Here is a 17,190-nt window from a genome sequence, read left to right on the forward strand (position 1 = left end):
TGCCCAGAGCAAAGATTTCAGTTAAAACAGAAATTCAGGTTTTCTTCAGATGTTCTAAAACTGCTTATATATTTTAATAATGTAGAGAAACTGGTGTTCTCATGTGTATTATCTACTATAAGGAACATTGTCAAGCAGATACCATATATCCTGCCATCTGCTGATGTTAATTAGGGAATGTTTACATAAAATGATAACTACCAAAATAATTAGCTAAATACACTCAATAATGTGATGCCTAAAACCTGCCAAGAAGAACATGTACTAATTCCTATCCACCTCCATTGTTACCTTAAGAACAGCTCTCTCCATAGCAACTGAAAACTTTTCAAGGCAGCAATAAACTAATCCTCTCCAGCTTCCAGAGCACCATCAAGGAATTTTAAAAACATCAGACTTTCCAGCAACTAAATACTTTTGGGGATTCAAAAGGCCACAAAGCTAGAGATACACAATCATTCATTTTTTTCTGCTGAAGGTAAGAGCATGGTGTTAGAAATGGTTGTGTCCCTATAACTGTGATGTTTTTAAATGCTAACCTATTTCTAAATGTTAACTTAAAGCTAAAATAAATTTTGAAACTTCAAAACCTTTCAGAGTGTGCTATACCATGCTAACTTTTATCTGAATGCATGCCAAGTTATAACTCAGCAAAAGTTTTTAGTATACTCTACTTTAGCAATCTATTTGCACAGCATTTTAAAAAGGGAAATCAGATCTGTATAATTTTACAGTGAAAAGAAGCAGATGTTGCATGTGGCTATTTAATATATGTATATATATTTCCAAAGGTCTGCTCCTCAGTAAAGGGAAAACTCCTTATTGCAAAACAAAAGTTAAACTCCTTTACAACTGGCATGCTCCTATATCAAGATGGATTACAGTAAGGACAGATCCTACAGCACGTTAGGAAAGATTTGGCTAGGATGGTTTGCTTTTACTGTCTGGAACACTATCTTTGCATCTAGGATTATTAAAAATGAGAACTAGTTACTTTGGGGACATTTCTACATTTTTCAAGTTGTATGATTACATAATTATGGCAATTTTGCAGCTCTTTCCTCTGACCATAAAGCATCATTAATTTCCTGTTAAAATGTTTTGGGTTTGTTTTCCCCCCTGCTTTATAGCTAATGTTAATTAATGAAGATGAAAACCACTGTAAGTCATTGCTTGGCATCAGTACTACTGAACATTTATATCAGAATTCCTGCACAATGCTTTATTTGCTCTTCATATACAAGTACATCTACTAGCCCTTGGGAATCTGTTTCCTAATGGAGTAAAAGAGAAAGCAATTATATTTGTTCCTGTACTTATTAAAGGAGATTATGATCAAATATAGTAACATAACAAGGAAATGAAAAATGTGTATTATACTCAAAACTTTTAATGAGAAGGAAGGGCAGTCCGATTTAACCACTTATCAGTAATTCTACAGAATTTTTAAGGCCACTGTCATCTTTGTTTCCTGCTGTTTCAGGCTGTAAAGTCCCTACATACTCCCTGTTGTTCAGAAACAGCTTGTCACTGCAAATCAGCTTAGCCAATTAATAAATCCTTTCAAACATATTGCAGTCACTCTAATTAAATGGTTTTTGTTTTTCTTTACCATACAAATTCCTCAGGGTTCAACTTTAAGCTGTGAACTACAAACTACCATTCAACTCTCAACAGGAAGAAGAGAAAATGTGTTTTCTGACCAAGCATCCAGCTTTTTGGATGGCATGTTCAGCTTTCATATTTGGTGTGGTCACTGCAGAAGCACAGCCTGGGAAAGAGCACAAGCAGGAAAGCAACTATGCTCCCAGCCAAGGCTATCTGACGGAAGTTTTACGCATTCTCTCAGCTGACAACTACACTGAGCTCCACAAGAATCAGTCAAGAAAACTGATCAAAATGTTACTGGAGAGAGCTGAATGTCCACAGTGGATTTATGGGATGCAGGAGGATTGTAATCTGGTTAGTGTGTCAATTAATGAAGGGTACATTTAAAAGATGAGTTCTGAAATCATTTATTTGGGTGAAACCATCCTAATGTACATCATGGGCACACACGACATTCATTCTTTAAAAAAAAAATGAACGGCTACAATTGTTTAAATGCTAATGATTTATATTGCTTATTTATTCTTGTAAAGAAGGCCCCCCAATACTTCAAATACATCTTAAAACTTAATCAATTTATCTTTCGCTTATTGCCAGATATTTCAGATATTTATTTTCAGACTAAGGTTTTTCTCTTTACTTCATCCTACAGTTATGTCATTAGCTTGAATTTGAAACATAAAAAGAAATTTCCATTGTAGTTAGAGATGGAGGGGCAGAAATAGGAATGCTTTTGTAAAATGTCATCATTCTGGTTGTTATTTTGTAAAACTCAAACCCAATCTGTGGATTGTTCAGATCCATATGCCATTTCTCCCAAGTCTGCAAGGTTTAGGGGTGGTTTTGGAAAAATGGTTCTGGTCAAGGTAGATCAAGAGCAGATAAATGACACTGCAAATCCAGAATCTGGGATTGGAAGAATTCCAGGGTATTCAAATGTTTAGAATCACAGCTCCATGTGGGGGCTCAATCTGCTAGTACATTCAGACTACTGACTGGGCTATTTCTTCCCACTGGTTTGACCATGGAAGAAAAAGGGGAATAGGATGCCAGATTCAGGTAGGATGGAGACTTTGCTGTGGTCGAGGGCCCAGATGGAAGGAAATGTAGATTTGGAAGATGCTCCAAGTTTGGATTGGGACCCCCCCAAAAGTTGATGGATTCTGGCTCCAATTAATATTAATCCATCTTGTTCTAGGTCTGGTTTACCTCTAACAGCAGGGAATTATACAGAGAGTCATGTGGCTTCATGTCAGAATCAAGAAGCAGCAGGTGGTAAAGGCTAATGATGAGGAAAAGCAGACATTTACTGTGAAAGTAAAATGCTCCCTGTACTCAACAGGACCAATGTGTTGGAGAGGAGATTTCAGTCCTCTGTTGTAGAGCACCTACTCATTTAAATAGTCATAGTAACAAATGCTGACATTTTTCATAACTGCCCCATTGTGAATGATCATTGGTAAATAATGTAGGGCTCCATGCTTTCCTACAGGGGTTATTCCTGCATAGAGGAGTGGGAACTTCCTAGGAATTCTTCCATTATGGGCCAAGGTTTTCCTTGTGTTTGTGACCTATTTATTGAAAGTGCAGGGATGATGGCAAAGGAGAGATTTTCTGAACCCCTCTCATGGTTTTTGCTGGGCTAGCCTGGGCAAATAGCAAGGTCCATGCAGTACAGTGGCTTTTTTATAAGCTTGAAATCCTGCAAGATGAGCTAACCAGAACCCAAAATGGAGGAAAACTCATGACAGCAATTGTTCTTGAAACATCTGCAGTCTTTAGAATCAGAAATTATCCCTCCTCCTTGGCATTGGAGCTAACTTCCCAAACAGTGGGGGTAGGGAAGCCCCAGATCCCTCCTCCCCACCAACAAAACCAAAAAATGGATCAATGAGATTCACATTTCTCTTCTGAATCTTGGATCCCAGCCATCACAAACCGTTGCTTTTTCAGACTATTTAATTTGCAAACAAGACTCCATCCTGCATTTAAATCATTGCCCTGAAGTCCTATACCTTTATTATACCATTTCTTTTTCTTTACTAATTGATCCTCCAAATCCACGGCAATGTGCTTCATGCTCCTTAAGCAGTATCTGGCATTACTCTATCTCCCAAGTGTGCATAAAAAGGCATGCCTTCTTCTGTATTGATGAAATCCTTACTAATAATAATTACAAAACAGGGAGTTCAGTAAAAAACATGCTCCTCCCATATTCAGAAAGGGACTTGTTTGTTTTAGAAAATAAGCATTCTGAAAGTAAGATCATTCAGGTATTTGTGACTCTAACATGTTCATAACAGCAAAATAACTAGTGATGAATCAATCTATATTCCCCTGACACCTTCTTTAAGTACTCCCAGTGGAGGATCCCACATGTTCTCCAATAACAGCAACTCTTTCAGTGCACCTGCTGCCCTCCCAGTAACAATTTCCTTTTCAAATTTCTTGCTTGTCAGCGCCAACAACCTTAGTGACTTCAAGTTATCCTTACTAGACCTTGGAGTGTAATTATAGAAATCTCTGAAAAGCCTCCACCCCATACAGTATGTGTGTCTTATTGCCCACTGGATAAATTTAAAAGGATAGATTGGCTTAACATGAGACCTTTAGGGAAATGAGCTAGAAGAATTAAATGTATTCCTCCTAGTCCAAAACAATAATACACAAAGACAGTCATGTTAATACATGTCATCAGTACAGAAGAAGGCATGCCTTCTTTGTACACTTGGGAGATAGAGTAATGCCAGATGCTGCTTAAGGAGCATCAAGCACATGGCCATGGATTCTGAGGGTCAGTTAGTAAAGGCTAGTATTGTAGAGGTTGATAGCCATGTTAGATAGGACACAGGGGCTAGATCCTAATCTAATTTACTCACCAGTGTGAATGTTTAATTTGGCTATTGGCACCCACAGTGCATAACCTTTTCTAACATTCCTCTTGGTGTGGATTTAGGTTGGGAATATTTCTATTAAAATGTGTCAACTCACTCACTTGCTTACAGTTGAGGGAGCATATGAAACCTGAGCTCCATAATCTGCATTTGATTCAAGTTTTTTGGGGGTAAACATTCAAGATACACCAGTACACAATGTCTGTAGCCATAAACATAGTTAACCCAGTAAACGAGGTTTTCTGGCTACTTTGAATAATTGGAATGGGGCAAAATAGCTGATGTGTGTTGGTGAATCTTGCCTAGTGACTATGATTTAGGTGCTTCTGTCTACCTTACAGTCATAGGTACTGGAACTAGGGGTACTGCCACACCTCCTGGCTTGAAGTGGTTTCCATTATTTTCAGGATTTAATGGCTCTCAGCACTCCTACTATGAAAATTGTTCCATCACCCCTTTTTATAGTCCTTGTGATCTGCCATGATAGTGGAGATCAACTCAAGTGCTCAAGCTACTCTTGGATTTAAACAGGAGGGAGCTATCAGCATCCTTCAAATGGGACCAACTGATATGGCCTACAAATCACAACAGGGACAGGATACTTTCAGGAAGGGGCTTTCTGTTCTGGAACTTGCTCACCCATTTACCCTAGTCTGAGAGCACTTGCTGGTTTTCTAAAGCCTATCTGCTCATAAAGCCTTTTGCCTGAGGTGATATTGGAAGGGGTTTGAGTGTGAGGAGAGGTGGTGCCTTATTGGCATTGAGCTATTTTGTTTTTAAAATATTATACCTGCCCTAAGGGGGGGAATTCACCCCTGTGTAGAGAGCAGCACAGACCCATGCATGACTTCTGTCTCTCTTGAGTCCCATTCTGACAACTTAATTGATGCATAGGCTTTGTGCTGACCAAATTTTCTGATAGCACAATTAATAAATATAAATAAATACAGCTCTAAAGATATAGAGCCCAATTCTGCTCCATTAGTTTGTAAATTTGGAGTAACTCTAGTGTTTCCTTTGACTGGGATATGATCTAGATCAGTGGTTCTCAAAGCCGGTCTGCCGCTTGTTCAGGGAAAGCCCCTGGCAGGCCGGACTGGTTTGTTTACCTGCTGCATCCGCAGGTTCGGCTGATCGCAGCTCCCACTGGCTGCAGTTCACAGCTCCAGGCCAATGGGGGCTGTGGGAAGGGCAGCCACGCCGCTTCCCGCAGCCCCCATTGGCCTGGAGCGGCGAACCGTGGCTAGTGGGAGCCATGATCAGCCGAACCTGCAGACGCGGCAGGTAAACAAACCAGTCCAGCCCACCAGGAGCTTTCCCTGAACAAGCGGCGGACCGGCTTTGAGAACCATTGATCTAGATGACTTCTTGCGGCTCCTTCCAGCACTACATTTCTATGCTTTGTATGATTCTATCACTTACACTGGGATTTTTCAACCTATGGGTCATGACCCAAAGTTGGGTCACAAGAATGTTTCAAAGGGTCATGTGGCAGGCTCCTGTGGGTCCAGTTCCATGGGGCTTGCTAGGCTCAGTGCACAGCTCCAGGCATTGTGACCTCTGGGGTTACAGTGCCAATCAGGTTTATTCCTACTACCCCTCCATCATGATGATGGGGGAACTGACCAGGGCCAATTTGAGTGAGTGAACCAGGTCGCAACACTACTCAGACAGATTTGGCCCAGCTGGCTCCTCATCAGGGGCTGCAGCACCACAGGATGAAACGTCTGGAGTGGGGAGCCAAGCTGAGCCCAGCCAGCCCCACAGGGCCTAGCCTTTTCCAGGACTTCCCACTACCACCCCACACGGCCTATTTACTAGGTTGCAACAGGCCATCCCACCTCCCCACAACCCTCTGGAGCAGGACCCAACCCCCATCCTTGGCCTATTTATTGGGTCGTGACAGGCCATCAATGTTTACAAATGGATCCTGACGCCAAAAAAGGTTGAGAACCACTGCCTCACACTGATATAACTGAGGTCCAAATTTGGCTTTTTCTGGCCTTCATTCTGCAAACCCGCACAAGTGCAAATGGAGGCCTTGCAGCAGTTAAGATAAGGTTAAACACGAGCTGTAGTCCTCTGCACTGAGGGCCACAATTAATGCCTAGTGATGTCAACGGGGGTCTTTACATGGACTACAACAGTCTTTGGATCAGGCCGTGAGTGGGAGTAAGTCTCAAATCCTTTGGGCATCTGCCCCCTTGCTCACAAGAGGGCATGGTTTATGAAAGGGAGCACAGAGAGTGATTTGTCAGCCATGCAGTAGCCCTCATTACTGCAAGATTGGATTTCCATGTGCTTTCCCTGCTGTCCCTATTGCTCATCACATTTTACCTTATACACACCCCACTTTGCATCTGTGCAGCCTCAAGACCAGTCTCTTAGACATGAAGTTCAATTCTCCTACTCTGTTCTCTAATCCTATTTTCAGTGGATTAGTAGTGACATATAATTTGAAACTAATTTCCATTTGTTTTAATTATTCGCAGTGCCTTGAACCAGATGCTTTGTTATTAATAGCTGGTGGAGATTTTGAAGACTATCTCAGTGAAGAAATATTCCAGAGAATTTCCCTCATTCTTCTCTACTATATTATTCATCAAAGAGACATCTGTTCTTCAGAGCTCATTCTGAGTAAAAAGGATTATAAATTTTACCTACACAGCATGCTCAGTTTAAGGCGTGATGAAGACTGCTATTATTTCTCAAGGAATGAAACTGAAGACATTTTGGCTGCAATAAGGCAACATTTTAAAACTCCTGAAAGCCAGGTAAACACATACCCCCAACACTCCAAAACACTTACCAAAGATCTAAAGGCTAAAACCTAGTTCTGCCATGAAATTGCAGTCAAAAAATGTGGTCCCTAGAGGACCATACCCACTTGGGACAAATTAGAGCAGCCCCTTGGCTGATCTAGCCTGCACTGGAGCTGGGGATGGAGAATAGAATCAAGTTTCTGTAACCAGTTCTCTGCTGGTCCTTCACTGTACTACATCCATCAGATACTGGATGTAGCAGGGAATCTGCCCAAAGATGTGGCTGTTCCTTTGAAATGCCAGATACATCTGAAGCTAATCTACCTGCCATAGTCAGTTCCTCCAGCAGAAAGAGTCATCCAAAGAAGACTAAACTTACATTAGGAGTGGCAAATAATGTATTCATTATATTTAGCTGTAAACATCCTTTTAAAATCAGGAAATACACAGCAGATATAACTCACCTAGTATTTATTGCTATTTATTTATGTCAGTGCCTAGGGACCAACCAAGAATAGGGCTCCATTGTGCCAGGCGCTGTACAAACATAGAATGATAGACAGTCCCTGCCCCCAAAAGTTTACAATCTAAATAATCTATTCTCCTTACAATGTACAGTAATCAAAACCACTTACCAGATTTTCAAGGTTAGAGAGTTGTCATAATATATATTGACCTGTTGTGAAAAGTTCATCACCTTTGGATGCTACACAACTCTGTCCTAGTCTGGTCCTGACTCTCTAATTCTTCTTTTCTTTTCCATCTCATGGCTCTTTAATTTACACCGCACAGTGGTAGCAGCAATCAAGGCAAATGGAAGATTGCTAGAAGTCACTAGCTATGCAGCATAAAACAGAAAGTCTTCCACTCCTCTTTCTCTTAATGTGCTTTGCGTAATCTTTTCCTGTCATAAATTATTCATTGACTAGTAAGTCTCACTGAAAGTGCAGATTTTCAGGAACTCAAAGAGTATCTCGGCAGTTATAAAGAGGAATCAGTGGGTATTTGGCATGTCAACGTGGAGTAACAATCCATATAGCGCTTTTCAGTGTGGTCTATTTGTTTACACTGGCAGTGCACTCAGTATGTCTGTTTAGTGTCTGTGATTTCATCGTTCACAGAGAGGAGACTGGGGAGACTCTTTGTTAAAGGTAGTGAAATAATTATAGCCTATCTAATGCTTTGAATCATGACATCTGTGGCTAGGAGAAAGGGTAGGTGATCCAGGGGAAGAAAACCATTTTGGTCAGTTTTTAAATGTTATGATTGTATAAAACTTGTTTCCTTCTCACCATAGCAGCTAATATATTCAATTTGGTCAGAAAGAAAAGTTTTCAGCTTGTATGGAGATATATTGGCAGTGAATTTGACATTAGAAATACTTGCTTTTCTTCATGGTGCACAGTGGGGTCCAGGTTCAGAATTGGGGCTCCTAAGTGCTATGAAGATACAAATAAAGAATAATAATAATAATTAATAAATGAATAATTAGCCAGCTAGCCACTAGCCAAGGTGGGGGTCACATGTGGATGTGTCTATGGCAGCTGTCTACGTAAAACGGACAAGCCACTCAGAATGGAGCACTTATGTGGCAGCAACACATTTAAGGCAAAATGAAAATCTGGCCTTAAAGGTCTCTCATTCACAGCTGAACATGAAGACCTGAGCTTCGTGCACAAAAATACTCACACATTTGCAGAACTATGTTTGTGCACACCTCTACTGCAATGACACATGCAATTACTGGGATATTTTGATGGCTAAGTACACTTTTACTCATGCACCTGTGATAGGTACATGTGCAGCTGAACTAAATGGACATGGAGACATAGGCACCCAAGTGGGTATCCATTCATTGGAAATCAATTTCTTAAAATTGATTTCATACTTTTTCTTCTTTTTCTTCTTCGTATTACTTTAACTTAGCAGCCCTAGGCCAAAATCAGGGCCTCACTGTGCAAGGCACTATACACATGTACTGTAAGAAACAGTCTCTGCACCAAAGAGGCTGCAGTGTAATATATAAGAGAGACACAATGTCAGAGAAAGTGAATGTTATCACCCCATTCTATAGATGGGGAGCTGAAACACAATGGTATTAGGGGAATTGCCCAAGGGTATACCTGAAAGCTGTGGCAGAGCTGGGAATTAAATCTAGATCTACAGTGTTGCAGTCCAGTGCCTTAACCACAACATCCACTTCTCTTCTGCCACTTTTGGGGATTGTACTGGCCACACTCTAGGCAGCAAAAATCTTGGAGAAAAAAATTACACAGAAATGGCATGAAAACAACAATAAATAAAAATAACTTGAAGTAGCTAATTGAATGTGATGTTTTTAACTGCTGCCTCAAGTTTTTCCCTCCTTCCCAAACTGGCTTCCTCCCCATTATGTGATTGAAACGGATCTCATGTTGGTCTCTAACCACCGCTTCATAGCATAATCTCAGGTCCTGTATTCCATTCTCATTCTCCTTGAGTCTCTTCTACTTTTCACACTGTTGATTATACACTCTGTCCTAACAACATATCCGCCCTGGGCTTCTGCAATACTGTGTTCTCTTTCTTCTTTTTTTGCCTATCTGATGATTGACAGAACAAGGAGTAACAATCTCAAGTTGCAGTGGGGAAGGTCTAGGTTGGATATTAGGAAAAACTTTTTCACTAGAAGGGTGGTGAAGCACTGGAATGGGTTACCTAGGGAGTTGGTGGAACCTCCTTCCTTAGAGGTTTTTTTAAGGTCAGGCTTGACAAAGCCCTGGCTGGGATGATTTAGTTGGGGATTGGTCCTGCTTTGAGCAGGGGGTTGGACTAGATGACCTCCTAAGGTCCCTTCCAACCCTGATATTCTATGATTCTATGATTTACACTCGTGACCAAGAACCGCTTAACTAAATTTTTATTCTGTTTGCAGTGTGTTGATGTAAGAGCTCTGGAGAAAGAAGCTGCCATATTGGACAGTGACGGTGCTGATGAAAATACACTTCCTCGCCTGGCTGCTACAATCATTACTTTGGCTCTCCAAGGAGTCTGCCTTGGGAGAGCAAGTTTACCCACCCCAGAATTCTTTATAAAATATATTTTCAGTTCTCTAAACAGCACTAATGAACTCCAAGTAACAGGTAGGGCTGTATATTTCAGGTTTGCCTTTTGTGTCAGTACATTTTAGGTACTTCTTAAATCAGGGTTTAAATCACTGTTTCATCTTTTGTATTTGATAGGTAGAACTCTTCTAAATGTAAGAAGAAGGCTGGGAGACAAGCTCCTTCTTTATTTTCAAAATCATTTTGGGCCTTATAAAATAAATAATAATAATCAGATATAAGGTGACCTTAAAAAGAAAAGGAGTACTTGTGGCACCTTAGAGACTAACAAATTTATTTGAGCAAAAACTTTCGTGAGCTACTGCTCACATCATAGCTCATGATAGCTTATGCTCAAATAAATTTGTTAGTCTCTAAGGTGCCACAAGTACTCCTTTTCTTTTTGCGGATACAGACTAACACTGCTGCTACTCAGAAAGGTGACCTCAGTTTGCCTAGGACAGCCATGTCTGGAGATTTTATCAGGTAGATGTAGATTGGGACACAGTGGGCTTCTCAAGGCAGATGAATTTTGTTCACCCTGTCTTGACTGGATGTTTTCTGATCTTTACTCATAGCTCCTTTATGTATTATTTTTCCCTATCCACTTTCTGACATCACCAACCTCCAGTGAGAATGGGACACGTAAAGTCCATTTGGTATAGAAATTCCACTTTAGTTCTAAAAGATCTTTTGCCAGATGCAACTAAACTTAACTACAAATAAGTAGGCCCAAGATTTTTTTTAACAGGGCCGAAAATGAAGTAATCTAAATAAGTAGCCTCATTTTCAACAGTGTTGTTCATTCATCTTCCATTATCTTCACTGGGGAGCTGTAGGATGCTCAGCACCTTTGAAAATCAAACCACTTATTTAAGCGCCTACCAGGTCTTTAAGAACTTAACTTTAGGCACCTACTTTTCCTTGTCTGTGGTTCATTGACTAATGGTAGCTCTTTACAAAGATCTCAAAGTGCTTGAAAACATTAATTAATCTGTATGATGCACCAGTGAGCTAAGTATTAATATCCCTATGATGTGTCTATTGAGTCACAAGGGGCGAAGTGAGCCCAGCTACAGTAACACAAAAAACATGCTGCGTGCATAAAAGAATTCAAGCATCTTAACTCTTAGGCCTGTTCTCTAATTCATAGATCACACTCACTCCCATTAACCATGGTTATGTAACAAACACTTTCCCTTAAAAAATGTCAGTGTAGAACTCATAAAATAATTGGTTCATGACAATGAACAGAGCCAGTTAGAATGCAGAGAGGCACTGCACTATTTAAGTAGCTATCAAGAGTAAAATCCAGATTGGGGCCACTGAAGTCAATGGCAAAACTCCCGTTGACTTCAATGGAGTCAAAATTTCACCCAGAATCCAGAGGATATTTTTAACCAGATTGGAACAGTGCCAGCATATTTTAAACCTAAACTCATTGTCATTCCTCTTTTAAATATATTTACATTTCAAATATAAACTGTAAAAAAAGGGCTAGAATTGGCAGCATATAGGGAAAAATGAAAATAAAGCTGATTACAGTGACAACTTTTAGAAAGAAGCTTTAGCTGACTTCTAAAATATTTTTGCTCAAGAGAAAGGAAGTAAATAGAAATCTTGGCATACATTTTTCTTTAAGAAAAAGGTCAACATTTCTTTTTTCAAGCACTGATGGGGATAATTGTTCTAAATAACAATGAAAGTGAGAAAACAAAGTATTGCCATCATGTAGAAACATTCTTAACACCTGTTTGGTAGCTAAATACCCTATCTGAAATTAATTGGTGGGCTCAGCCCAGTTCTTAATGGACAAGTCTCCATTTCACAAAAATCACCACAATGACCCCAATACTGCAAGTTATTCCATGTAGGCCCATGGCATCCATCCACATAAATAACTTGCAGGATCATGGCCACTATTTATCAGTACCTTGCTGATAATTTTGGCAGAGCTGTGAATGATTACATGGCCACAAAGGGTGGAACTGCTTTCCTGTCTCCTAGAGATGTCAAGAGGAAAACTAATTAATTAATTAGTAATAAAATTAATGTGGCAGTGTGGAGAAGTAACTGCTTACTGTATAGATGACTTCATACCCTAGAGTGTCAAGATGGGATCTTCACATTTACTAGAGAAAAAGGTTATTAAAAAAGTATTGTTAAATAAATCCTCAATGCTGATTTTCAATCAATATTACAGCACTGGGGAAGTCCAGAAGACTGGAAGAAAGCTAATGTTGTGCCAATTTTTTTAAAGGGTAAATGGAAAGACCCAGATAATTATAGGCCTGTCAGCAAGACCTGGGGAAGATAATGGAGCGGCTAATATGGGACTCGATAAAAAATTAAAGGAGTGTGATGTATTTAAAGCATATTAGTATAGATTTATGAAAAATAGATCCTGTCAAACTAACTTGATATCTTTTTTGATGAGATTATAAGTTTGGTTGATAAAATACTAAGAGTTCTGTAAGGTGTTTTGAGTTGGTACCAAAAACATTTTTTATTAAAAAATTAATTTATATGAGGCACTATTTTAATTGGACCAACTTCTGTTGGTCAGAGACAAACTTTCAAGCTTACACAGAGCTCTTCTTCAGGGCTGGGAACCATACGCAGAATGTCACAGCTAAATACAAGGTGGAACAGATTGTTTAGCATAACATATTTCAAGGGACCGTTCAAGGTGAAGTTGCCCGTTAACAGCCCTCCAGCCATAGGGTGGAAGGAAAGGGAGGGGGGAAAAGGCAGCGCAGGGCAGGGGGGCTACAAAAATAAACGAGCCTCTCCAAGCTCATCATTAGAAACAAACTCCCCAAAGACCGGGAGATACCAACTTAAAGCTGCATCAGACCCTGCCAGAATTATTGATGCAAAATATGTAGACATATTTCCACTGCCATGATGATCAACACCCCCAACAACACACTTTCAAGATCCATGGCTCCTACACATGCCTATCATCTAGTGCACTAAATGCCCCAATAACAACTATTTGGTCAAACCAGACAATCATTATGCTCTTGAATGAACTCACACAGGAAAATGATAAGACAAAAACTCTATCTCACCTATGGGTGAACACTTTTCACAAAACATTCACTCTATATCTGACCTCTCAGTTCTCCCTCTCAAAAGAAATCTGCATAAACCTTCAAATGATGAGCCTGGGAGCGTCAATTCATAACTCTGCTAGCCACTGAAAATCATGGAGTAAATAGAGTCACTGGATTTATGGCTTATTACAACAGTCTATAACCCACTAACAGCCCCTCTGCCCTGCCTCCCAAGCTGCCTCCCACCTTCCTCCTTCTTGACAGACCTTCACTTTGAATGATCCCTTGAAATACGTGGTAACTGCTTACGCTAAACAATCTGTTCCACCTTGTATTAGGTGTGACACTCTGAGTACTTTTTTCAAATCTGAAAAAGGGCTCTGTGTAAGCTTGACAGCTTGTCCCTCTCACCAACAGAAGTTGGTCCAATCAGAGATATTACCTCACTTACCTTGTCTTTCTAATATCCTGGGACCAACATGACTGCAACAATAATGCATGCATAAAATTAACATGGCACACAACAAATGGATTAAAAACTGGCTAACTGACAGATCTCAAAATGTAATTGTAAATGAGGAATCATCATCAAGCAGATGTGTTTCCAATGGGGGCCCACAGGGACTGATTCTTGGCACTACACTATTTAACATTTTTATCAATTACCTGGAAGAAACCACAAAATTGTCACTGACAAAGACTGCAAATGACACAAAAATTGAGTTAGTGGTAAAAGTCACTTGTTCAGAGCAATCTGGATTGCTAGGTAATCTGGGCACAAGCAACAATATGTGTTTTAATATGGCTAAATAAATGTATATATCTGGGAACAAAGAATGTATGCCCTACTTACAGAATGGTGGACTCTATCCCAGAAGCAGTGACTCTGAAAAAGATTTGAGCTGAATACAAACTCCCAATGTGATGCTGTGGCCAAAGGGGCTAATGCAATCCTGGTATATATAAACAGGGGAATCTTGAATAGGAACAGAGATATTATATTATCTCTGTAATTGGCACTGGTGCGACCACTACTGGAAAACTGTGTCCAGTTCTGGTACCACAATTCAAGAAGGATGTTGATCAATTGAAGAGGATTCAGAGAAGAGCTACAAGAATAATTAAAGGGTTGAAAAATATGCCTCAAAGTGATTAGACTCAAAGAGTTCAATCTATTTGGTTTAACAAAGAGAAGGTTAAGGGATGACTTGATTGCAGTCTAAAAGTATCTACATTGGGAACAAATATTTGATAATGGGCTCTTCAATCTGGCATAGGAAGGTACAATTGGAACAATTCAGCAAGTGTTGTGTTAGACTCTCCATCACTGACAATTTTGAAATAAGATTGCGTGCTTTTCTAAAATATACACTCTAGGAATTTTGGAGGAAAGTTCTATGGCCTGTGTTATTCAGAAACTCCAACTAGATGATCACAATGGTCCCTTCTGGCCTTGGAATCTATGAATATGCTATATTTTGACATTCTGAACAATTGTTGTTTCATCTTTCTCTTTAATTTGTGTTTATAATGAGGTAACACCACATTTTCTAATAAATTCCTAGAAATAGACCAACTCCTAAGAATGCTGAGGGATGGAAGGACCTGCAACGCAAATGGACAAATGTACAGTCACAAAGAAAGATGTCATGGCATGACACTCAGAGATGTTGGATATTTAAATATTCCATTCACATCGAGACAAAAGAATGGGGAATATATAAGTGGTTATCATGAAGTTAATGAAAACACTGCTGATTGGGATCAGGTTAATTTATTTTTTACTATTCTTACCAACAGTTAGAATTGGATGTAAATGACAAAAGTTTAGATTGGTTTGCAAATAAATAGTACAAAGAATAAATCACTTCAACAGGTAACATTTATGAACTTTGTGAATTTCTAAAAGTCATATATATATATATGTATATATGACTGGCCTTTGTGCTTTAGACTCAAGTCAAAGCAGCCAGGACATATCTAATAAAGTAGGCTTTTTTTCTTCTTCTTTGTAATCCAGTCCTGAGTAGGGTGACCAGATAGCAAATATGAAAAATCAGGACTGGGGTGGGGGGTAATAGGAGCCTAGATATGAAAAAGACACAAAAATCGCAACTGCCCCTATAAAATCAGGACATCTGGTCACCCTAGTCCTGAGGTATGGTTGCAGTCTTCTCCATTTTCTCCTCTGGGGTTCCTGGGTTCACCTGTAAGTGTACCGGGTACCTCTACTCAAGAAAACATCTCCTAGTCCAAGAACACAGAGGGCCTGTTTGTTGGGAAAATTCCAACACCCAACTCACACAGAGGCATGTTAGTCACAGCACTATAAAATAAAATAGCTATCACAAATTCCAGAATAATAAACAGTAACTGGGGCTTTGTTAGGTATGGGTAACCAATAAGAAGAAAACGGAAAAGAGGAGTAGGATAATAAAAGACAAAAACAACAATACATAAACTCTACCACCTTAACATTTTTTGAACAATTAATTTAGGAAGTTTTAACAAGTTCATAAATCTTTGATATGTAAATATCAGAAACAAAATACCCCTTCTAACATTCATAGCCAATAAAAACCGCACTGTGCTCCCTCCTAGCACCTGCTTAGGCAAATAGTTTAGGTTCAGTCTTCGGTGGGCAGTACAGCACTGAAATCGGTGGCCGGCTTAAAATGCAATATCAAATTAAATAAAGTCTTCACACCAAGGATGGTAAGATTGTCCTTGTGGCTCTCTGGACCAGATTCAAATGTGCAGTTAGACTGGCTTTTGGTAGCTTGGCCCTGACTCTCCTCAGCCTTTCGGGTTTCTGGTCTCTACTGAAATGACACTGTTCAGTGTCCCAGAAATCCCAAAGTCTTCCCTTGGGAGGAATGTGGAGAGTCAAAGGGTCCTCCCTGCCTGTGTAGCTCCTTTCCCTACTACACTGTCTCCAAACAAAACCAAAAGTAATATTTCCATACAGAACCCTTTGTCTCTGATTGGTTCTTGTAGCGTTCCTTTTCAGTTCTGTCTCTGGCCTGAAGCCCAGGCAATCTGGGAAACGGAGTCTGAGCCTCTGTAGCCATTACTGCTGTAGTACAGCTGCAAAGCCCCTATAGGCTTAATGTGGTATTCGAAGCCAAGTGGTTTTCCTCTCTTGAGTGAATAAAAGATGTACAACTGGCTTTCATTTAGCATTCATTTTATGATATGAAGATGACACAATTGCCTTCTGATTCAGTGCCATCCTGACAGTTGTTTAGCTGAGTGATTTTATTTTTTTATTTTGAATTCATAGCCCATCAGTATAATTATTTTCATTCTGGTGGACTTCAAAGGAGAGTAATGCCAATCAGCCAAGTAGATGTTTAAAGCAAATGTGGCCCCAAAATAACTTTTAAATGAAGGTCATAGGCCAGTAGTGATGCCAGGAGTACAAGGAATATAATTTACAAAACTGAGCGCTTTTGAGAACTTTTTTGAACTTGAACTTCCAAGACTGTCCTTGAATCAAAGGCTATGCATGCAAGGGAGTTATTCCAGGCATAGCAGTCAAGCTGAGAGCCAAAGTATTTTTGTGTAGCCTTTGAAAGGTTATAAAGATACATTTGGAGAGAAGAGATTTGCCATCCTTTTCTGATATCTAGCTTCTATTTTTCATTCCATTTCTCTTCTTACTAACTATTTACATTTTCCTTGACAGATCATTCCTTTAGAAGAATTTGTATTTAAATGTTATTGCTAATTTTATCTTTTGTTTTCCACATGTCCCTAAGATAGCCATTGTGTTCCATTAGTA

General features: G+C 39.6%; 1 protein-coding gene across 7 annotated transcripts in view; it reads left to right on the forward strand.

The window, feature by feature from the left end:
- Positions 1–303: 303 nt before the first annotated feature.
- SLC39A12 (solute carrier family 39 member 12) overlaps positions 304–17,190 on the forward strand; it is a 39,791-nt gene continuing 22,904 nt past the window's right edge. For 6 of the 7 annotated variants that reach the window (XM_043509398.1, XM_043509399.1, XM_043509400.1 and 3 more), the window contains exons 1-5: positions 350–478; positions 1,629–1,962; positions 6,995–7,276; positions 10,179–10,386; positions 14,972–15,174. In XM_043509398.1, the coding sequence (XP_043365333.1) occupies positions 1,690–1,962; positions 6,995–7,276; positions 10,179–10,386; positions 14,972–15,174 (966 nt within the window). In that variant the 5' untranslated portion in view covers positions 350–478; positions 1,629–1,689. Of the gene's footprint in view, positions 479–1,628; positions 1,963–6,994; positions 7,277–10,178; positions 10,387–14,971; positions 15,175–17,190 lie in introns of all 7 variants that reach the window. The other variant, XM_038391068.2, reaches the window with a different exon arrangement.

Source organism: Dermochelys coriacea, chromosome 2 (assembly GCF_009764565.3).
Source record: "Dermochelys coriacea isolate rDerCor1 chromosome 2, rDerCor1.pri.v4, whole genome shotgun sequence".
In the NCBI taxonomy this organism is placed as follows: domain Eukaryota; kingdom Metazoa; phylum Chordata; order Testudines; family Dermochelyidae; genus Dermochelys; species Dermochelys coriacea.